The following is a 23,254-nucleotide window of genomic DNA, read 5'->3' as shown; positions in this document are numbered from 1 at the left end:
TTGCAGAGCATCCTACATTGCTCAGATCGCTCAGCAACATCTCCCCGTGTGTAGGCTTCTTTAGAGTTTCACACGTTGTCCACATTAACCCCGCGTCGTCTTTTGTTTATGATACATACATCCGCATTCCCTTCATGAAGCTGAACAAACTGCAGGTAAATCATCCATCAAGGTTGGTAGTTCCCTCTTCAGCGCTATAATTGCTCTGGTATAATTGTTTTACAACTCGTTTAAAATACCTGTAGTTAATTCTAGTGCTGCCCCCATGCAGTTCTGCAGCTTACAGGTCATTAGGTCACAACGACACGTCAATCAATGTGACATTATCTATGTTGAAAGTAAATTTGAGGAACATTATGTTAAAAAAAATAAGTGTTTCATGTAGTAATTGTGTATTAACAGGAGGCTGCAGGGAGAAAGCTCTGGGACACTCAACTGAATGGTTTATGGAAGTACAAATTACTTCCAGCAGCTCAGGGCAGAGCGGACGGTGCAATGTTGTCATTATTACCTGACAGCCCTGAGGTCCTGGGTTTGATTCCCACCGCAGCCCTAATTGTGTGCAGTTTGTATAGTCTCCATGTGCATGTGTTCTTGCAGGCGCTTAGTCTTCCTTCCACCATCCCAAAATATACCAGTAGTGGTAGGTTAATTGCCCCCCCAAATTTTTTTTAACCATAATGTGTCCAGGTATATTTTTGACCTGAATGGTGACACAGTTGACATGGATACTGAAACCTGGTGCCGCGTCCCCTTGCGTGGCTCGGTGCACTTGGCATGCTTCAGGCTCGCTGCACTCGGCACACTATTTTGTTCTCCCAGCATGCCCTAGTGGATGGTAGGGCATGAAATACCACCTGTCGGCGAATGTCGGCTCAAAAAACAATGATAAACCCCCTGTCGATCTTTTGACTGTCAACTTAATGCTTGTGCCGACCTTTCAGCATGTCGACCCAATGATTGTAATCCGTACTAAGTCTTGGAGAGAGAAAGTGGACAGAGCAAAAATACCAGCCAATCCGCTTCTGCTGTATTTGAAAAATAACAGTATCTGATTGGTTGGTAATTGGGGTCTGATTCAAGGGAAGGGAAAATAGTGACAGAAAAAGCGTATACATTGTAAACGCAAAGCAACCAGAGCCTGACTGACTGCAAACTGGCGTTTGGGGGTGGTAATTGTCCGCAGGCGTGCCCAAGGCAGTTTAAGGGAGGTTGCATGATGTTGGCGCCGTTCTCTGTTGTTGGAGGGTCAGACTTACTGGTAAATCATTAGATGGCTCAGGAACTGTGTATGGATTATGGTTAGCGATGGATCCGTTCGCAATTCACTCGCAGATTGACTCATAGACTTCTGAAACTCTGCAGATCAGGGATCTGGTCTGAATCGGTACCTTAATCTCCGTCCACTGTATCTTTCTCCAATGCTTAGTAAAAAGACCCAATACATTATAAGTTGCTTGTGGTAGGGAATATAGATCCTGAACAGCCATATATTCCCTGTCATGTGCTGCAAACTATTCACTACATGATTTGGCGGCGGTTCTAACAAAAGAGTTCAGTATGTCTAGTTGAAGATCATTGGTCATACAGATGGTGTAATGGTTAGCATTACTGCCTCACAGCACTGAGACCATGGCCCTAACTGTGTGGAGTTTGTATGTTCTCCCCGTACTTGCCTTTGTTTCCTTCGGGTACTCTGGTTTCCTCCCACATTCCAAAAATATACCGGTAGGCTAATTGGCTTCCAACAAAATTAACCCTAGAATGTCTGTGTGTGCGTGTACATGTGGCAGGTGATATAGAGTGTAAGCTCCACTGGGGCAGGGACTGATGTGAATGTTCTGATATTCTCTGTACAGCGCTGCGGAATACGTGTGCACTATTTAAGAAATGCACCCCACTTATTCAACGATGAGTGGGGTGCATCATCATGTCTCTGAAATTTCGTATAATGTTTTATACTCCCAATCCTGACTGAAAATGGTCCAGATCGGCAAATCGAGCATTTTTAACAGGTTTCATTTTGCCCAAACCACTGACGCCGCCGGTTAATGATCGTCGGAGATGGCTGCAATAACCATGTTGGAACGTTACAATTCCCCAACCCCACCATGGCACATAGCAGTGATATACTGCAGATATCAGGCGTCAGAAGTTTTATTGGGCTTTTCCTTTCCCCCCCCCAGTGCATATGGATGTTCAAGCCCCAAGGAGAGTTTAGGGATGGAAGTAGGTCCTGTGGGAGACCAGTAATATAGGCTAGACCAGGCATGGCCATGCTGTTGTGAAACTACACATCCCAGCATGCCTTGCCATAGTTTTAGCATTCCCTAATAGCAAAACTGTGGCAAGGCATGATGGGACTTGTAGTTTCACAACTACTGGAAGGCCACAGTTTGCCATGCATGGGCTAGACGTGGTCACAGCTGATAACAGGAATTCCACAGAATCCCACCTGTGTCCTGCAGACATGGGACGCCTCGTAGCCAGCCGCAGCCCCCTTACCCGAGGTCACATGTCTCAGGGTGACTTTGTTACCCCTGTTGGGATTCTCTCCGTCCGCCGGTCATCTGTATGTAATATATAGAATGAAGTTGCTGACATCATACATGGCGTCCACACCAGCACTGAATAACTGTCATTTAGTAGATTTAATTAAAGATAATTATTGTATTTTAACAGTAATGAATTATTAAGTGTTTTATAGGTTGAAGTGTTATAAATGTGACCAGAACTGAGGTGTGACCGCTGACACTATGACATGACGGACTGGAAATGTAGCCTGTTCATTTATGGTTTTTGCGTTACATTATTACTGGTGCTGATGTCCCTTTATGCTAGGTACACACCAGAATGATCCTGAGACGATTGTACGATGGTTGCACAATCTGCACACGATCCGATCAGGATCTGTACCCAGTTGAATGGATCTTGTACAGATCCTGACTGCAGCAGGTGGGATCTCCAAACGAACAGCGGGGACGCGCATCGGAACGGAATTGGATCTAAAACAGGCCAAACCCTGCCCAATTTACATACAATTGGTTGAGATTGCATTGAAATTGGGGAAATTGAGGCCAAATCGTTCTGGTGCGTGTCTAAATCTGTATATAGCGTTGTACTTTTTATCATTTTTTTCTTTCTTTCTTTGTCATTTATATCTTCTGTTGTACTTTGTGTGTACTTTTAATTCAGTTTTATTGGATTTTTACTAAAGAAAGCACAAAATAAACAATTTTTTTTGGGAATGTGTATAATCATACACAGGTGAATTATCCACAGATAGAAATTCTCAATGCTTGATCTGTAAAGGTGCACCCACACCTAATGTTTGCCGAGGGGTGCTGGCATCGGCAAGCGCATAAACACACTTGTTGCAGAGAAACGACGAGGGGTGTGTGTGTGAGTGATGCTGAATTCCGCAGAATGTATCTTGTTAACAATCCGCTCCCTTATCTGTACATGCACAGAGGACGTAGGAGACCATTAATGGTCTGTGGGAACACACATTGGCTGTCGCTGGGCGATAAAATGAGCGATATCGCTCGGAAGGGCTAAAATGAGCGATATCGCCCAGTGTACACAGGGATTTAGAGCTACTTGAAGGATGAGGTTGAAGACCACTGGTTTATTCCTCTGTCTCACAGAGCTTTTGACCCGTGTTGCGGCTCAGCGTGCATCGGTCCTTGGAAAGTAGCTCTGGTTGATATAGCAAGGTTGACAATTGGAAATGACCCAGGTTACGTTGGCATAGTGAATCGGTCATACAGGTCATTAGACCCGGGTCATGTTCATACGCCATGGAGATCTGTCTTTCCATTGGTCGGGAATGATGTGACCTTCAGCAGTAGAGTTCCGCCAGACATGTGCATTGTGAATGGCTCCAACCTGGGAATAACCCGGGGCGGTGCCACGTTGTGAAAGTGGTCTGGCCATCTTCCAAATCCCAGGTCAAACCCAGGACTTTGGTGTGAAAGTGTTATACGTTAGGCTGGGAACAGACTATGCTGAAAGATTCACTGAATGGCAGATCGGGTGTGGTACAGGAATCCTGACAGTTGGGATCCTGACAGTCATTAGCCCGACATCGGGATCCCGACTGGCCGGACTCAGACAGCATGGCAAGCGCAACAAAGCCCCTTGTGGGCTCGCCACGCTGCAGGCACGGTCACTCACTACGCTCGCCACCTATTCTATTCTCCCTTTATGGGGCTCGCGGACCCCCACGAGGGAGGATTGCCGGTGGCCGTTGGGAACCCGTACGTCGGTATTTTAACAGTCGGGATCCCGGCGTCGGGTAAATGACTGTCAGGACCCGGTCCGGCACCCGGCAGATCTGCTGTCGTAGCGGCCAATCGGCGGATCCATATGCCTGTGCAGATATCACACGGACACCCCTGTGACTGAAGCCCTTGCAGCCAGTGCACGGGATCAGTGGGTTGCCTTTATTACGTTTACGTTTGCAAAATATATTTTCATCCACTGGTGAAGGCATCCACCAATCATCCACTGGTGAAGGCATACCCACCTGCGAAAATCCACCAATCTGCTTTCAATATGTCCTTCGCTGCTTGAATGAACAATATATCGTTCTAATGTGTAACCAGCCTTATGCTGGATACACACCAGATCGATTTGGACTCAATCTCCCCAATTTCCACACGTCTATTGACTGATTGTATGTAAAACGAGCAGAATTGGGTATGTTTTCAATGCGATTCCGATCTGACGCGCATCCCTGCAGGTCGTTTGGCCGCTCTGGAGATTTTACCTGCTGCACTAAAGATTCTCATCTGCATTGGATTGGTACCTATCGTGTACTCAAATCCAATCGTGCGCCATCGTATGACTTCAAGGAAATCGCTCACAATCGTCGCACTATCGTGGTCGTTCTGGTGTGTACCCTACATTAAGGCTCCTGTGCACTAGTCTGTCAGGATCGAGTTGAAGAATCATCGGAAATTGGATGTGTTTGACACCTGATTCCAAGCACGGTCCCGTGCGCTTCGGATGGGATCCCAAGGTCCTACCTGCAAGCAGGTCCGACCTCTGACTTTTACCCCCCTCCCTGTGGCAGGGTCACATGCAATACACCCAATATGAAAGGACTCCATGCAATGTATCAAGGGGATCGGATGGCCATACACTGACAAGAGTTGAGTTTTTGAGCCGACATGTGCCGACAGGCGGTATTTAATTCCCTACCATCAACTATGGCGTGGGAACGTGGTGCACTTAGATCGTGTCCATGTCGACTATGTTGACATTGGGGAAAACCTTTTCACTGCCGACCTATTGCTTGTGTCGACCTTCTGACCCTATCTACCTTACCCATATCAAACTATTTCAGATGTCGACGTAATAACCGTATTCCAGGACAACGGTTTTGAGATGGAAGTTTCCAAAGAGCATTTGTGTCTGTCCTAAGGATGTTCGTGCTTTTGTCTCCCTCAGAGAACTGGGCAGCCATTGGTTGTTTGCATCCTGCCATTCATCCCTCACAATGCGTCACTACCTGGGCGATGACTCTTCCAGATGTCTCTTTTGTTTAAGACGCATACAGGAAGCCGCTCCAAACAAAAATATGCCAAGAGGAAAATTCCAGTGCCCGTTCCGCTGTATGAGTAAGCACTATGGCAGAACAAGGCCGTAAATGCTTGTTCTGTTCCTATGCCCTGTAGCTGCTACGAGTGGCGCTGGCGCTAGGTCCCTGTTGCCGGCTGGGGATTTTTTTAGTTTGTTATCTCGCTCCTCATTATCTTTTAAATAGTCCGCTCGCTACGGACTTATTCTCTAAATAATGGATTTTTGTGAGAATCCCATTTTAGCAAAGACTATTCCTGTCACCCAGTCTGAAAATGGCTTCTTTTGTTTGGTTTTCAGATCTTGTCCCATTTTCTTTATTTTGAATCTATTATTTGGGACTATTTTTCTTTATTTGGATCACCAATGTAAAAGACTGTGCCAAATGTTATGCTAAATACTGTGAGGTAAATATCCTAAAGATTCAAAAAATAAAGAGATGGGCGACCATTCAGATTCTGGGCGAGAGGTACTAAGCTTGAAAAGTGATAAAATGGAGAGTGATAAACCACCAGCCAATCAGCTCCCACTTGTCATTTTACAAACACAGCCTGACATGGCAGCTACAAGCTAATTGGCTGGTGATTTATCACTTTTTGAGGTTAGTACATCCGGCTCAATGTCTATGATTCCCCCCCCCAGTGTTCTGTACAAGAGTGACTTTACTATGTTCCTGCTGCTCCCTCCGCCAGTGTTATGCGGAATGAGCTGATAACGGCGTCTGTTTTACGCCGGTTTAGCGGAACCGTGATGGCTTCCTGAGATTAGGGATCGTTCATTATTCTCTTGCCTGACTGACGTCCTCTGTGTAGCGGCCAAACTGGAGTGACGCATCTAACTCCACACACACGCATCTAACTCCACACACACACAGCTAACTCCCAGACGGCGCTGTAAAAATAGATGTGGATATAGATGTGGATCTCATTTATAACGGCCAAATGGCAAAATGATTGACTAAATAGTAATACAAATGTTAAACATGAATTTAAAAAAAGTCACTCACGAGAACATGTAAAAACAATATAGACTGGTAACATCCCATCCGATATACTGAGTATATACTTGAACCAGAGAACGCGGTTAGTTCAACAGTGTCCAGGTCGTCAGTCAAAAGGCCGACACACAAAGGCTTTTCATGTTTTTCTCTTCTTCAGACTCTGTAAACCTTCATAGACATATACACACCTTAAAAACCTAATGTCAACATTTTTTTTGCTTGTGTCAACTTTTTAACCATGTCAACCCAACGCATAGGGACATTTTTTCATGTGTCGACCTTTTCCATGTCTAATGTTTACGGTTGACCTTAGTTGTGTCGACCTTATAACCCTACGGCCACGGTAGGACTCCAGTGTAGTAAGTACTGTTGGTACCTAACCAGTGGATTTCTACTGACCTGTACATTGGGCACTAATGGGACCCACGTTATTTATATGTTCTCATGAGTGACATATTTTATGTATATTTTTTGTCATTTTTTTTTCTTGATTTCTTAAATAATTTTTGTTATTATTATATATTGTTTGCTATCATCCATAAGGTACAATACTATTCCCTTTTGTTCCCCCTTAATAATCATTGCCCAAACGCACTTCTAAAATGACCTGTTAGATTTTTGAGGCAAATCTCTTTGTGACTATTGTTAATAAGATGTAGATGTGTTGACACCATAACAGAGGCATACGGTACTTATGAAGGAAAGGGGCAGAGGTACATATGGGGAGGGGGTGGTGTAAAATAAGTTGTAAGATTAGGACAACTAAGGTTATTTCAATTGGGTAATTGAGGAACTGTTTGGTGATGCACTTCCTGTCTCAGGGTATATAAACCTTGCTTGAACACAGTGTGGTACACCTTTGAAAAAGTTGTCCGAGGACGACGAAATGCGTCAGTCCACACTTTTTTGTTGGATTTGTACCCTCTTGATACCCACTTGGACCAGCTCTCCACCATCTTCTGCTTATTTGGATCCCCATTATTTTATTTCGCCTACTGGGTAATCAGATAGGGGACACCACCACCTGCTTACAACTATGATCTATAGAATATGTTGGTGATCATTGTATTCTTATTAAATTAATTTTTATATGTGATACCCAATTGATCAGATTTTATTAGTGATTATTTAAATATTTTGTCTATTAAATATATTACTATCGAGCGCTCCACCACTGTTTTCTCAGGAGGTGGAGGCAGTCACACTGGGAGAGAGGGTCCGAGGCGCACAAATAACCCAAGTGTACAGGGAGAAAGGGCCATTTAGACTATCCCGGGTCCAGCAACCCGGGAATCCGACCCAGCATAAAAGAAGTGTGATTCCCAGGTCGGACCCGGGTTGCTGGGCAGTGTGAACGGGTAACCTGGGTCGAGCGACCCGGGTCCCATTCACTTCTGTGGAGGAGGCACCTGGCATTTGTGATGAGAAAGGGGTATAACTGATGATTCATGGAAGGTCGAAACAAGCATTAGGTCGACCGTTGAAAGGTTGACATGAGTTTTTCACGTTTTTTTGCGAGCCAACGTGCCGACAGGCGAAATGTCTATTGGCCATTGGAGGACGCCGGTTTTCCTCCTCTTACCTGTACGTCTGGAAGATGAATCCTCATATCCGGATAATAAAGTAATGTATTAACATATGTACCAATGAAAGGGTCCTATACAGTACATAGCTTACAGACTACAGGTAGGAAAGACGAAAGGTCCTATGTGTAGTCATTGTCCCTACACTATGCTATACAATAAGATCATGGCCTTGTGATCGTGATTTATGTATGTGCTGAACAGCCGCCCTAAGCCAATATCAGGCTTTCTGTTTCCTTATTACTGTAAAAAGGCTTTACACGGTCAGTTCCCATTATACAACTAGTACACACTGTGCTGCAGCTTCTGCAAAACATATTGTTCCACCCTTCGCTTTCAATGTCCAGTGATGTTCCCTTATAGCCGCCTTCTGTGCTTTGCAGCCAGGTCCTTTGTTCTTCTGTTCTAGCCGCCTTCTGTGCTCTGCAGCCAGGTCCTTTGTTCTTCCGTTCTAGCTGCCTTCTGTGCTTTGCAGCCCTGTCCTTTGTTCTTCCGTTCTAGCTGTCTTCTGTGCTTTGCAGCCAGGTCCTTTTTGTTCTTCCGTTCTAGCCGCCTTCTGTGCTTTGCAGCCAGGTCCTTTTTGTTCTTCCGTTCTAGCCGCCTTCTGTGCTTTGCAGCCCTGTCCTTTGTTCTTCCGTTCTAGCTGTCTTCTGTGCTTTGCAGCCAGGTCCTTTTTGTTCTTCCGTTCTAGCCGCCTTCTGTGCTTTGCAGCCAGGTCCTTTTTGTTCTTCCGTTCTAGCCGCCTTCTGTGCTTTGCAGCCCTGTCCTTTGTTCTTCCGTTCTAGCCGCCTTCTGTGCTTTGCAGCCCTGTCCTTTGTTCGTCTGTTCTAGCTGCCTTCTGTGCTTTGCAGCCATGTCCTTTTGTTCTTCTGTTCACGCTGCCTTCTGTGCTTTGCGGCCAGGTCCTTTGTTCTTCTGTTTACGCTGCCTTCTGTGCTTTGCGGCCAGGTCCTTCATTTTTCTAGCGGCCTTCTGTGCTTTGCAGCCAGGTCCTTTTGTTCTTCTGTTCTAGATGCGTTCTGTGTTTTGCAGCCAGGTCTTGTTCTTCTGTTCTAGCCGCCTTATGTGCTTTGCAGCCAAGTCCTTTTGTTCTTCTGTTCTAGCTGCCTTCTGTGCTTTGCAGCCAGGTCCTTTTGTTCTTCTGTTCTAGATGCCTTCTGTGCTTTGCAGCCAGGTCCTTTGTTATTCTGTTCTGTGCTTTGCAGCCATGTCGTTTTGTTCTTCTGTTCTAGCTGCCTTCTGTGCTTTGCAGCCAGGTCCTTTGTTCTTCTGTTCTAGCTGCCTTCTGTGCTTTGCAGCCAGGTCCTTTGTTCTTCTGTTCTAGCTGACTTCTGTGCTTTGCAGCCAGGTCTTTTTGTTCTTCTGTTCTAGCTGACTTCTGTGCTTTGCAGCCAGGTCTTTTTGTTCTTCTGTTCTAGCTGCCTTCTGTGCTTTGCAGCCAGGTCTTTTTGTTCTTCTGTTCTAGCTGCCTTCTGTGCTTTGCAGCCAGGTCTTTTTGTTCTACTGTTCTAGCTGCCTTCTGTGCTTTGCAGCCAGGTCTTTTTGTTCTTCTGTTCTAGCTGCCTTCTGTGCTTTGCAGCCAGGTCTTTTTGTTCTACTGTTCTAGCTGCCTTCTGTGCTTTGCAGCCAGGTCATTTTGTTCTTCTGTTCTAGCTGCCTTCTGTGCTTTGCAGCCAGGTCATTTTGTTCTTCTGTGCTTTGCAGCCAGGTCACATGTAGGAGTAAATTCACTAAAACTTATATAGCAACGAAACAGATTTTGTCATTTCTAGGATTGCCTCCTGTTCCAGTAACTATTGGATAGAAATTCCTGAAAAGCAGAGACTGTTGCATAAAGCACAGACTATGTAGATGGTATAGGTGGTATAATTCCCAAAGAAAAGTGCAAATCATTCATTCCTCACACTCCATCGTCTGTGTTTGTTGTGTTATTAATAGACAGGTAAGGTTACTTAGCACAGCTATAAATATGGAGTCAGCATGGAGCGGTCACAGGACTTGTTGTTATGGAAGGAATTTGAACAAACTGGATGTATTAGTTAGACGTCGGTCCAGTCAGAGGCGGAACTGCCACTGCTGCAGCAAATGCATTGCGCTGGGCCCCTGACGACTAAGAGGCCCACTGCTGCCCAAACCAGCACAAAGTTATCCCCTGGCCCTCCCACAAATCATTTTGAGCAATGTTGAATGAATGGCCCAGTACAGGGAGCAGAGTAGTCCGCACTGTGTTCCTGCCTCCACCAAGGTACATAACCCCTGTTATCTGCACTGCGCAGGACCTGCCACTTTACCCCTCTTTCTCCCTCTCACCCACTGCCATCTTGCATATTGTGAACTGGAGTTCGGGTGGCGGCAGGGGCTCGGGCCATTCTATATTTTTGCACCTGGGCCCACAACCCACATGTTCCACCACTGTGCCCAGTTTATCAGAACTGAATTCTAATTCAATGTTAATAAATGCCATTCCTTGTTTGCACTTCTGTGGGACAGCCGAGTTCGACAAAGTACATTGTATTTCCCCATAAAACGATTCTTGTAGTTCTGCATATTAGACCTTATTCTGCTTCACTCGCAAAGGCAAATTCATTCTCAAATGGACAAAACCATGTGGACGGCAGGTGGGGCAGATGTGACCTGTGCAGAGAGAGTTAGATTTGGGTGAGTTATTTTGTTTCTGTGCAGGGAAAATACTGACTGCTTTATTTTTACACTGCAATATAGATCTCACTTTGAAGTCAAACCCCACCCAAATCGAACTCTTTGCACATGTTACATCTGCCCCACCTGCAGTGCAGCATTGTTTTGTCCATTTGAGAATTAATTTGCCTTTGCGAGTGAACCAGAATAAGGGTCATTGTACATTATTATCCTGGAGTCTGCTGCTCAAAGTGAAGATTCCAGGTCTTTTTACTTTTGGAATATTTTCTGCCGCCGCAGTGTTCCCTGTGCCAAGGGTATCCATTGCACAATAGATCTTGCCTAGCGCTTGCTTGCCTAATTAGGCGAACCGTAATCCAGCGTATCATGGAGCTGTCACATCCATGGCCTGCTTAGTGTCCTTATCAGCGCTTCAGAGCTGCACCAATCTCCAGACACCAACAGTCTGGGAGCTCAGTCCGCCTGCACACCTTCCCCTTACTGGACTCCTGGGCTGCTCGCTGGACCGTCAGAACCCAAACTTTCCCCTGGATGAGCTCCTCCATCCTCCGAAAAAAGACACATGAAGAATTTTTTCACAATGATCCTGCAGAGTCTTATAAACAAACCTAAAGACAAGTCCCAGCCTTGTGGCAGGACCGGTGCGAAACCTAACAGGGGGAGAGACAAAGTCATCCTGCAGAAGGTAGGCAAGTCCCGGTACCAGCCGATTACTCTGGCCCCCTGTGTTCTGTTACGCTCTGGACCGAATGCTACCAAGTTTAAGAAACTCAGAAGCTCCTGGCGTGGTAGAGAAGATGGTGATTTCAGGGAGGGGGAGGGATAGAATCTGAAGTATTTTCTCTGAAACACCCATTATGTTATTTAGACTTTCTTTTAGCTTTTAATATTTATTTTAAAATCACTCCTAACCCGTCCCCCCCCCCCCCCCCCCCCCCCAAAATGTGTTGGTAATCCTGGGGATAGTAGAAATGTAATCTATATGCCAGAGTCAGTACAGGAAATGTGATCAATAGCTTCACAAAGCAATGTGGCTCAATGATTTCAGTTCCACATGCATTTCATTTTTGTGTGGTCACTTCTTAGTGTAGTTTCATTGTACTGTACCTGGGCACCTATTTGTGTGGTTTGTGTGTGTGTGTGATATATATATATATATATATATATATATATATATATATATATATATATATATATATATATATATATATATATATATATATATATATATATATATATATATATATATATATTTCACGTGGAGGTTATGGGTTCTATTCCCTCCGTGGCCCTAACTGTGCAGAGTTTGTATATTCTCCTCGTGCTTGCGTGGGTTTACTCCGGGTACTCCGGTTTCCTCCCACAATCCAAAAATATATTGGTAGGTTAATTGGCTTCCAACAAATTTAACCCTAGACTGTCTGTGTGTGCGTGTACATGTGGTAGGGAATATAGATTGTAAGCTCCATGGGGCAGGGACTGATGTGAGTGTATATATTGTTATTTAAATATTTTTTTCACCTGTCCCTTGTAGTGGGAAGGAAGTGTGCGTCAACACTGATATTTAAAACACATAATATATCATAATAAATAAAAATATAAGGTGCAAAATGAATAAATCTATATGTATTATACATGGTAGTGTGCACTTACATGTGGGACTTGGCTGTGTTGCGTTGTGTAACACGTTTATTATTCAGTAACCTAGTTTAATGACCGACCCATTTGTTTCTATGGCACACTTGTATATTTTAGTAACGCCAGGTGTTTGGGGTTTCTAAATTTATTTATTCTGTGATGTTTGTCTGACCGTGAATGTGTTTTATACTGTAACTGTCTTGTGTATGTATGGTGAGGTTTGGGGTTTGGTTGCTTTTATTTAAGCGTTCCTCCTTCGTGTCCCTTCTGCCCACTGCTTCTATGTAGCGCTGTCTGATAGATGTCACTGCGTTGATGGAATCGCACACTATTGTATCCATGGTGATGACTTTTATTTTACTTCCAGCCCATTTTGCACAGTGTTGTGACTTCTAAGCTGTTTTACAGTGTTATGATCGCGTCAACAATTTTCATTTAAAGCTGGATACACAGATGATTTTTAATTCTAACCGATTTGTAGTTTTGAGCCAAATCGGAGTAACTATCGTCCATATCGCCAGTGTGTGCGCACTATTGCGCCCTCCCATCTTCCCATCTGCCAGACTTACAGGTCAATCTGTTGCTATAGTCTACGATTTTCAGCAATTTATTTATTTATTATTTATTATTTATTTGCAGTTTCTTATATAGCGCAGCAGATTCCGTTGCGCTTTACAATAGTAAACAGTGATAAAACAAACTGGGTAACAACAGACAGACTTGGAGGTAGGAGGGCCCTGCTGCAAGCTTACAATCTATAGGGATATAGGAGGGAAACACAAGGACAGGCACCAGTAATAGCATAGCAGTCCCAACAAGTTACAAGTCCAGAAGGGAAGCTATATAATACATAAGTGCCTCAGAGGGTTATGCGTGTAGAACTTAAATATGATAGGCTTGCCTGAAGAGGTGAGTTTTCAGGAAACGCTTGAAAGTTTGGAGGCTAGCGGAGAGCAATAATGATATGCGTACCGTTAACCAAATTTCCTAATGATGCATGATCTATCGTTTGGCCGTTTGTAAGAACGTACCATATCATTTGTTTGACGGAAATCAGGACAACCATTGCGGTATATTTAATATCTTTTTCGAGCAGTGCTGACTGGTTTCCACGTCGCTGGGTTTTTGCAGCGAAGTGGAAACGGCGTGTGTGGCCGCTAAAACAGCAAGACAGCGGGCTCCCTGCATTAGCCACGAGCCTCACTGTTTGAGGTAATCCTCACCATCATCTGACAGCGAGGGTTCCCCCGGAACATTGAGTAGGGTGAGCGGCCGGCGTGGGGGTTAAACGGTGAGGGTCGCTTGTTTTTGGTGATCCCCACCATTTAACCTCCTCGCCGGCCGCATTGAATACTGAACATTGTGTTGCCATTGTACCAGTTTAATTATCCACTACTAGCCACTTTCTTAATGAGGATCTGTGACGTAATCTGAAAATGAAGAAGAAACATGTATTCCAATACACATGCTCATCTGAGATCTTGGTGGCCATTTTGGGATAGGTCAGGAAGTCTCCCCTTATTGGAACCCAGCTTTAGTGCCCTTTTTTTCTTTATTTTTTTTGTCAAATACGAAATGTTATCATGACAGAATTTTAATCTACTGCTAATTATCTACTATATTCTTCTTTTTTGAGATGTATTGTCAGAGCCCCTTTTTTATTGTGCCAGTTTATTCTGGCCCCTAGTGGGTGTGGACAAAACATCCTGTAGTGTAGCCAATCAGATCATCCCAGCAGAAAGTAAGGATTGTAGGAATAATAGTGTTAACGAGGACAGCGCTAAATGTGGGGAGGAGTAATGGGGGCAAGAGGGCAGCTACAGACTAGGAGGGGCAGCAAAATAAATACCCCTCCCTCTCCATAAGAACAATGATATGAGGCTGCATTTACCCTGATGCTAGGAGATACATTTTTTGTTTTTGTTTTGGGAGTGTGGAAGGAGAAACCCGAGTCATGGAAACCCACAAAAACATGGGCCCTTATTCAGATCTGTTAGCAGTTTTTAACAAATTTGTTCTTAAAATGGGCAAAACCATGTCCACTGCAGGTGGGGCAGATGTAACATGCGCAGGGACAGGTAGATTTGAGTTAGTTAGAGTTATTTTGTTTCTGTGCAGGGTAATTACCGGCTGCATTATTTTTACACTGCAATTTAGATTTCAGTTTGAACACACCCCATCCAAATCTAACTCTCTCTGCACATGTTACATCTACCCCACCTGCAGTGCAGCATGGTTTTGCCCATTTTGAGAACAAATTTGTACCGCGATCAGTTCTGAATAAGGGCCATGGGGAGAATATATGAACTCCACACAGATAAAGACTCAAGCCCAGGGCTGTGAGGGAGCAATGCTAACCATTACAGCAACCTTGCACAATTTTATTGATCCGTATATTCAGAAGATCTACAACTTACCATAGCAAACCTAATTAGAAAAATTGGTTGTGACCGTGGGGGAGGGGTTGCACGGTCCTGGTTGCATCACTGTTTTGGCCGTACGGGCCCACACTTGGCCCCATTTTCGATGGTGAGGGGTCTGCGCACGTGCAGACCCCCTGTGGGAACGCCTTTGGCGTGGATGGCACTCACCCAGGCATTTGTACGGCAAGCGAAGGGGGGTGCAGCATCAGGGGGACACCCAGCGTTGTATGGGCATCTCCATGAGAATCCCGAACGTTCCCCAGGTATCACCGGCGATCAGCGGCGTAAATTATTCAGTGTAGTCTGACTGTTATTTCCGAAATCATTGGCGACCATCGAATGATTTCTCTCTCCTTTGTCCGCTTGCTGTCGAGGGGATGCGGGTGGCGGGGTGTTCGCTGGGGCGGCAGGTGGCACTCACTTGTTCGCTAGGGTTGCGAGTATACGCAGCAAAACTCCTGTTGACCTTTTGACCCTGTGTCAGCCTTTACAACTCCTTGGCCATGATGGATATATAATCTTGTTGGTTATGACGGGCACATCGCAGTGACCGCATTCTATAATGGCGGGCAGCAGAACCCCTCCATCCTTGGCATTGTTAATCCTCTACATCTGTTTTCTACGACCACCACTGTAGCGAGCGGGCTGCCTGACCAATGTCATTGTGTTCCCTTCCCCTGTTCTGTGTTATGATGCACGAGGAGGAATCCACTCTGGTGACCTAGTTTTTAAGTCTGGAATTCTGTCCGCACCGTTCCACTGACATCGTCCTGTTTAATATTCATAATATCTAACCTGCAGCAAATGTTACCCAGGAATCCCAGCAGGTTGTACACGTGAGCCGACCTGAGTGTTATAGAGGAAGGGGTCACCCTCAGATCCCCTCCCCAGTTGACCTACTGTACTCGGCGTATGAGTGTAATCTCATTCACGTTACAGTTGAATAACTTCATGATAGAAATGTCATTTTAACCTGAATTAAAATGCATCTGGTTGGGTTGAGCCCAATATTGGTGCGGTACGGATTCGTTCATAAGGGGTGACCGCACTGACCGCGCAGCCGCCACTGCAGGGGGCGGGGGGATCAATAGCTGCAGGCACCTGTATGTTAAGGTGTTGGAAATCTATACAGAGATCGCCGTGGTAACAGGAAGCGCCTACTAAATAAGTTGTGTTGTTTTGAATATGAAATCCTGCATAATGCTCACAGCAATGCTTGTTGTCGCAGTCCCAATCCTGTGTGACCAATGATCTACTTCTTTCTATTGCAGACAATATTAACAGTATTTCTTAGCAACAATGAACAAATATTAACTGAAGTCCCAATAACTCCTGAGACAACGTGCCGCGATGTGGTGGAGTTTTGCAAGGAGCCGGGAGAGGGGGCGTGTCACCTGGCAGAAGTTTGGCGCGGGAATGGTAAGCAACTCATTTATTTGACTTTTCATGTTTACAAATGTCTTAAAGGGCACTGCCCCCATATATTTATATCCTCACTTTGTGCAAAAATGAACCGATGAAAACTATATTTGTTCTATGGTTTTACCTGGTTTCTATGACTGTACTAGTTGGTGTGCTGGCAATGCTTATCCATTAGTACAGTTCCGTTGTTTGACTCCCCCTGCCCCTCACCCAAATGCATTCATGTTCTCCCAGGGGGCCAGGTGCACCAAGCTTTTAAAAGGGATACAGTGAAGAGTGATATACAAGTAGCCAATTAGCTCCTAGCTGTCATGTTACAGGCTGGGTTTTAAAAATGACAGTGATGAGCTGTAGTTTATCACTCTCCACTTTTCATAGGCACACTTTGGGAGTTATGCCCCTGTTCCCCTCCTAAAGACAATGGAATCCCCTGCATCTGGGCTCCAGGCCGTGAAGGGGCACCTGCATTGCATGTACAGCTCACAGTGGGATACAAATGTCATCACTGCTCAGTGGCTCTATCCCAGAAGTTGCTATGAGGAACAGAAGGCTCCTGCCTGGTACTCAGCCAGCAATGGAGCACACGCCTCTGCTGTTGCTGGGCTGTGTGATGGGAGTGGACCCACTGGTGGACGCTCCTGAGTCTGAGCCAGTGGAGCAGTAGAATAAATGAGAGCTGGACGAGGAGATGGAGGCAGTCTCTACCCTCCCATTAGTGGAGGACATGAGACAAACACCTCCTGTGCCCCATCTTCCTGCAGCTGCTGCTAGTACGTGTCTGACGGGTACCTGCAGCCGATGTATAGCACAATAACAAAGTGCTTCCTACTCATTGGCTGATATCTGTATGTGAACCAGAAGCAATTCCCAGGTGCGACCATCGGTATGCTGTGGGCTCTCCTGTGATACCAGAACATTGGTACCAGCTGTACCCCCTGATGCCAGCCCTCTGTGTGGTAAGCGGCCATTAGGTCGCAAGTGTCTAGGCCGACACATGATATGTCGACATGCATTTGGTTGGCATGGTCAAATGTCGACATGTAAAAGGTTTTTCATGATTTTTATTTTTAAACTGACTTGTTCCTAGTTTACTATCCCAGTGGGCAAATCTAATAGTGTGCTGGGCGCAGCGAGGCACCGTGCCCAGAGCAGGGCAGTGCAGCACACTTATACGTTGTCTATATCGACATAAACACACGTTTTTTTTTAAACTTGTGGCCCTTTTTACATGTTGACTTTTTGACCATGTCCCTACCCCTGTGTGTGTCCTCTTTGGGGATGGGGGGTAATATGTAATAGTTACTGAGTCCTAGGGGCTGTATCCGCTATGAGCGATGTGCTATTGGAATGTCCTCAGAGCGTATATGCAAATACTAGAGCACTCCCATAACGTTGTGTAGGAAACTGACCGATCTCGCCCTGCTGTAATAACGAGTGAGGCACTTATGTATTATATAGCTGCCCTTCTGGACTTGTAACTTGGTGGGGCTGCTATGCTATTACTGATGCCTGTCCTTGTGTTTCCCTCCTATATCCCTATAGATTGTAAGCTTGCAGCAGGGCCCTCCTACCTCCAAGTCTGTCTGTTGTTACCCAGTTTGTTTTATCACTGTCTACTATTGTAAAGCGCAACGGGATCTGCTGCGCTATAATAGACACTGTAACGTAATCTGCTGCGCTATATAAGATGCTGTAACGGAATCTGCTGCGCTATATAAGACGCTGTAACGGAATCTGCTGCGCTATATAAGACACTGTAATGGAATCTGCTGCGCTATATAAGACACTGTAACGGAATCTGCTGCGCTATATAAGACACTGTAACGGAATCTGCTGCGCTATATGAGACACTGTAACGGAATCTGCTGCGCTATATGAGACACTGTAACGGAATCTGCTGCACTATATAAGACACTGTAACGGAATCTGCTGTGCTATATAAGGTGCTGTAACGGAATCTGCTGCGCTATATAAGACGCTGTAACGGAATCTGCTGCGCTATATAAGACACTGTAACGGAATCTGCTGCGCTATATAAGAAACTAACGGAATCTGCTGCGCTATATAAGACGCTGTAACGGAATCATATATCACTGAAAATTGAATCTGACACCTATTCCATTAGACCGTGTAATTTATATATTGATAGATTATAATATATACATTGCCATGTGACAAAGTTTGTGTCTCTGAGATGGTTACATTACCTACGGCAAATCTAGAAAATTGTTCCTGATAATGACCCGGTTAACTCATTTTATTGTCCATTTTTCCGGAATTACTTTTCTAATCCATTTCAATTGCTGCAGATTTGTGACAGTCGGAAGATGATGTATCAATTTGCTTTACACTCCTCCGTGTGTCATTACATGTATGACTAAGTATAGTCTAACAGCAAGTCACTTAGCGGGGGAAGTTTAGTAATAGTGTGTGTGTGTGTGTGTGTGTGTGTGTGTGATACAGGGCAGACGTAAATGACACACGCTGACATATGTTGATGTTCTGTGTACAGACTAATTACCGGTGATATCGGGTGATGTCACCAGATGCTCTCGTACTGAGCGATGTACATACAGGAGGACTATGAATGCTCCTACAACCGTCTCGTATACGCTACAAAGTGTTAATGACACAGAGATTGTGCCAGGCACATGGGTGATGATAACACATTATAGGCCTTGTGTAAACAGCGGCAATGCATTTACTCAGCACTCGTGTTAGGTGACCACAGATCGCATTGTAGTGTACAGCGTATACTAGTGCTAATGTTTTATATCAGAGTTTGTACGTGTAAGAAGGATGTTTCACCCCTGAAATTGTCTTGTGTTAATTCTGCGGGGGTCACTTAAAGGGATTTTACTTGAAGTATTTGGGAAAGATAAGAACGCAGCACATTTATACGGATGATAAGAACGCAGCACATTTATACGGATGATAAGAACGCAGCACATTTATACGGACGTCTTGCTGTTCATTCCTTTGCCGTATGCTACAAATTGTTAATTAAAAAAAATGACTCCGAATATGTTTTATTACTTGTTGGTCCACGATAACCACGACCAGAGAGATTGGTAAAGGGCGATCTCCAGTGTTCTGCTAACCAATCAGCACTCTCGCTCTCCGCGCAGCGAGTTCACAGCCCTGCTGGTTATCGGGCAAATGTGTATGCTGTGTGCAAAGTCCGCCATCACTGGCTGTCCGCAGGGGGGTTGACATTCCGCAACTGTTTTTTTTGGGGGGGGGGTTAACCCAGCATTTTATGGGAGTGCCCCAGGAAACACAGGCGGCCATTGGGAGGGAGGGCCGCTGTGGGGCGATGTTTACCTAATCGATGGGCTCCGTAGATTCGCCTGAATCGGGCCCTTTGTCCGGATGTTCTTTGTGGAATCGCCCCTCCAGGCTCAGCAGTCGGAGCCAAGTCTTGCCGCACTCACACTTCTGTTCCGGTGCCAGGCAGACAGATCTCTTCAGGTGCCACTTGCTGGATAATGGGCACACACACAAACCAATCGTGATCCAATCCTGAGACTTTCCAGCTTGTCCAATAATGAACTGATGACAGATTACTTATCGTTGGGCATGTGGATCGTTTTGAGACAGTCGGCCATTTTGACCTGAGTTCATGATGATGACTTCCGTATCTCAGGAGGTATCCAGATGGCTCATAGAATGTCTAGGTAGACAGTCAATATGTCGACAACAAAAAGTTTACATCGACAAAAGGTCGACATGGAAACACTTGAAATGGTCGTTTTGATTCTTGTTAATAATCTTTCTTTTTTTGGGGGGGGGGGGGGGGACTTTTTCATGCATTTCTATTCCCACAAATTGGGGCTCCACGTGATCAGATGTCGACATTGCCAACAAAAACCCTGAATCCACAATGTTGACCTGGTCCCGTGTCGACCTTTTTCGACCTTTTTCCATGTCAACTTTTTTCCAGTGTTGGCCTAGTACATGTTTTCTTTTTGGTGTCAACCTAATGACTGTTCCTAGACTGTGTGCTAATCTACACCCATCACATGATGTTGGACCTGCTTTAATTCTCCAATTGTTGGGTTCTGAGTCTCCAGTTGTGTATTCCTGATTTAGGCTGAGACAGTGGAGGGTTTGGGTCGGCCTGGGGCAGGGGGGGAGGATTTGTGTCGGCAGGGGCAAGGGTTTGTGTCGGCCTGGGGCAGGGGAGAGGGTTTGGGTCGGCCTGGGGCAGGGGGGAGGGTTTGGGTCGGCCTGGGGCAGGGGCAAGGGGTTGTGTCGGCCTGGGGCAGGGATGGAGGGTTTTTGTCGGCCTGGGGCAGGGGGAGGGTTTGGGTCGGCCAGGGGGAGGGTTTGGGTCGGCCAGGGGGAGGGTTTGGGTCGGTCTGGGGCAGGGGGGGAGGGTTTGGGTCGGCCTGGGGCAGGGGGGGAGGGTTTGGGTCGGCCTGGGGCATGGGGGGAGGGTTTGGGTCGGCCTGGGGCAGGGGGGGAGGGTTTGGGTCGGCAGGGGCAAGGGTTTGTGTCGGCCTGGGGCAGGGGAGAGGGTTTGGGTCGGCCTGGGGCAGGGGGGAGGGTTTGGGTCGGCCTGGGGCAGGGGCAAGGGGTTGTGTCGGCCTGGGGCAGGGGTGGAGGGTTTTTGTCGGCCTGGGGCAGGGGGAGGGTTTGGGTCGGCCAGGGGGAGGGTTTGGGTCGGTCTGGGGCAGGGGGGGAGGGTTTGGGTCGGCCTGGGGCAGGGGGGGAGGGTTTGGGTCGGCCTGGGGCAGGGGGGGAGGGTTTGGGTCGGCCTGGGGCAGGGGGGGAGGGTTTGGGTCGGCCTGGGGCAGGGGGGGAGGGTTTGGGTCGGCCTGGGGCAGGGGAAGAGGGTTTGGGTCGGCCTGGGGCAGGGGAAGAGGGTTTGGGTCGGCCTGGGGCAGGGGAAGAGGGTTTGGGTCGGCCTGGGGCAGGGGGGGAGGGTTTGGGTCGGCCTGGGGCAGGGGGGGAGGGTTTGGGTCGGCCTGGGGCAGAGGGGGGGGGGGGCGGTTTGGGTCGGCCTGGGGCAGGGGGGGAGGGTTTGGGTCGGCCTGGGGCAGAGGGGGAGGGTTAGGTATAAGTATCTAAGAGGAGGGTTAAGGTTTGGAGCTAGTCACATAGTTTGAGAGCCGATAAGAACCAGTTGACCCATCTAGTCTTCCTTAAACACCCGAAGCACCATAGGAGAATATGGAAGTCCTCATCAGCTGACCACCAGACCCAGGCGACACTTCTGAAGCCAATAAATCACCACTGCACCACCGGGAACGTTATGTTCACTCTATACATATTGACATTCCATCAGGATTACATGATAAATGTCAACATGTTGACAAATGAAACAACGTCCAATAGCTCTAGAATCCATTCTTTATGGCGTTCTAGATTACGAGCCATCCAGATGCCAGTAGTGTAGTGGAACATGAAATCACATGTCGCACACTTTGTATTCATAATAGAACATTGTTTACACGCCGTGAAGTCATTCTCCCAACGTTTAAGGGCCACATCTATGCTCTACCCTGATGAAAGCGCTCTTCTGAGCCCTGAAACGTTGGTAAGAATGATTGCGTGGTATTTATTATTACATTTGCCCTCTTTCTGTAGATAGCTTTGGCCGTTCCATTAATCACCATTCAGTAATTTTTCTGTTCCAAATAGCAATTGGGATGAGTAACCATTTAAATCTAATATTCCCCGCTCTGCTGCACCGTCTATAAGGGACGCGTTCGCTAACAGAATCAGAAGGGCTCGGCACCATGCGGCTCTGATCCCCCTTTCTGGAGGCATTTAATGCCTTTTAAAGTTTGTCCATGCCGCAGGCTCCGACTTCCAGATGTTCGGTGCCGGGACACATTAGTGCTCACATCGGTTACGAGCACACAAGCCGCTTTCTGGCGGAACCTTTACATATTTTTTTTTTTATGTTTTCGTTGAAATCCTGAACTCGAGCGGTTCACTCATATATGAGTCTCTAATTTTTCCCCGCTCCACACGGATGACTCATTCCCATAATGGTTTTTGAACCTAATAAATATTGTTTTAGGCTCTGTTGCTCATCTCGCCCGGACAGCTGTTAGTGTTTGCGATAAGCAACCACCGTCAAGGTCACAACGGACATTGTATTTCCAGAGAGCTTGTTTAAATTGCTAGAATTATACAGTTTATATTAAGACCCTATGCATAACTAACGTGATCTGTTTCTGGTGTATGGCCTCAGTGTAATGGTTCCTGGGCTCAGCAGTTCCTCATCAATCAGCGTCTTACCCTCCTGCTAATTTATAGTTACATCACTCTGTACCACCAGACCCCCCCCCCCTCTCATTCATTCGTCATACAATCTGCCCCCACACCTGCCGTCCTCCCTGCTCTTATCTTGTTCCTGCTGTGTGGAATAGAAAATATTATTTCAAATTGCGGCTGTTTCTCTAATAGTGTGTACACACGGTACAATTTGCCTTCCGATGTTGACGATATAGTCAACATCGGATCGGCATCGGATGCAGATCGCAAGGGTTTTAACCCTTGCGATCCCGATGCGCGTTCACATATCGTAGCCAGAAAGTCTTGGCTGCCTTGGCTATATAGTGCAGATCTGCACTATATAGTCAAGATTGTATGCAAATCGGATGTGCCTTGCGATCCGATCTGATCGCATCTCCAGGCACATCTCACCGTGTGTACACACCATAAAAGTAAGGAATGAGATCATCACGTCCACTTGTTTTATATCCTGTATTGTCCCTACATTCCTGGATTCGAATTCTGAAAGTACAAATAAGTGTTTTTTTTTTGTTTTTGTTTTTTTTACTTTTTTTCGGTATACGGTCATTAGGTTGACACATATTAGATCGACAGAGCTTTTGTTGACACATGAAATAGGTTGACTTGTTTGGAAGGTCAACACAAGCATTAAGTCGACATTGGTTAGGTAGGCATGTCAAAAGGGCGACATGAGGTTT

General features: G+C 46.1%; 1 protein-coding gene across 3 annotated transcripts in view; it reads left to right on the top strand.

Annotated features, from left to right (window-relative positions):
- Positions 1-23,254, top strand: part of PPP1R13B (protein phosphatase 1 regulatory subunit 13B) — an 84,309-nt gene that overhangs the window by 4,358 nt on the left and 56,697 nt on the right. Inside the window, exons 1-2 of one of the 3 annotated variants that reach the window (XM_083166226.1) lie at positions 11,248-11,509; positions 16,157-16,304. In XM_083166226.1, the coding sequence (XP_083022352.1) occupies positions 11,387-11,509; positions 16,157-16,304 (271 nt within the window). In that variant the 5' untranslated portion in view covers positions 11,248-11,386. Of the gene's footprint in view, positions 1-11,247; positions 11,510-16,156; positions 16,305-23,254 lie in introns of those variants that run through there. The other 2 variants (XM_083166228.1, XM_083166227.1) reach the window with 2 other exon arrangements.

The sequence above is a fragment of the Crinia signifera genome, chromosome 12 (genome assembly GCF_055691185.1).
Source record: "Crinia signifera chromosome 12, ASM5569118v1, whole genome shotgun sequence".
Classification (NCBI taxonomy): domain Eukaryota; kingdom Metazoa; phylum Chordata; class Amphibia; order Anura; family Myobatrachidae; genus Crinia; species Crinia signifera.
This window is presented reverse-complemented; position numbering and strand designations above follow the sequence as displayed.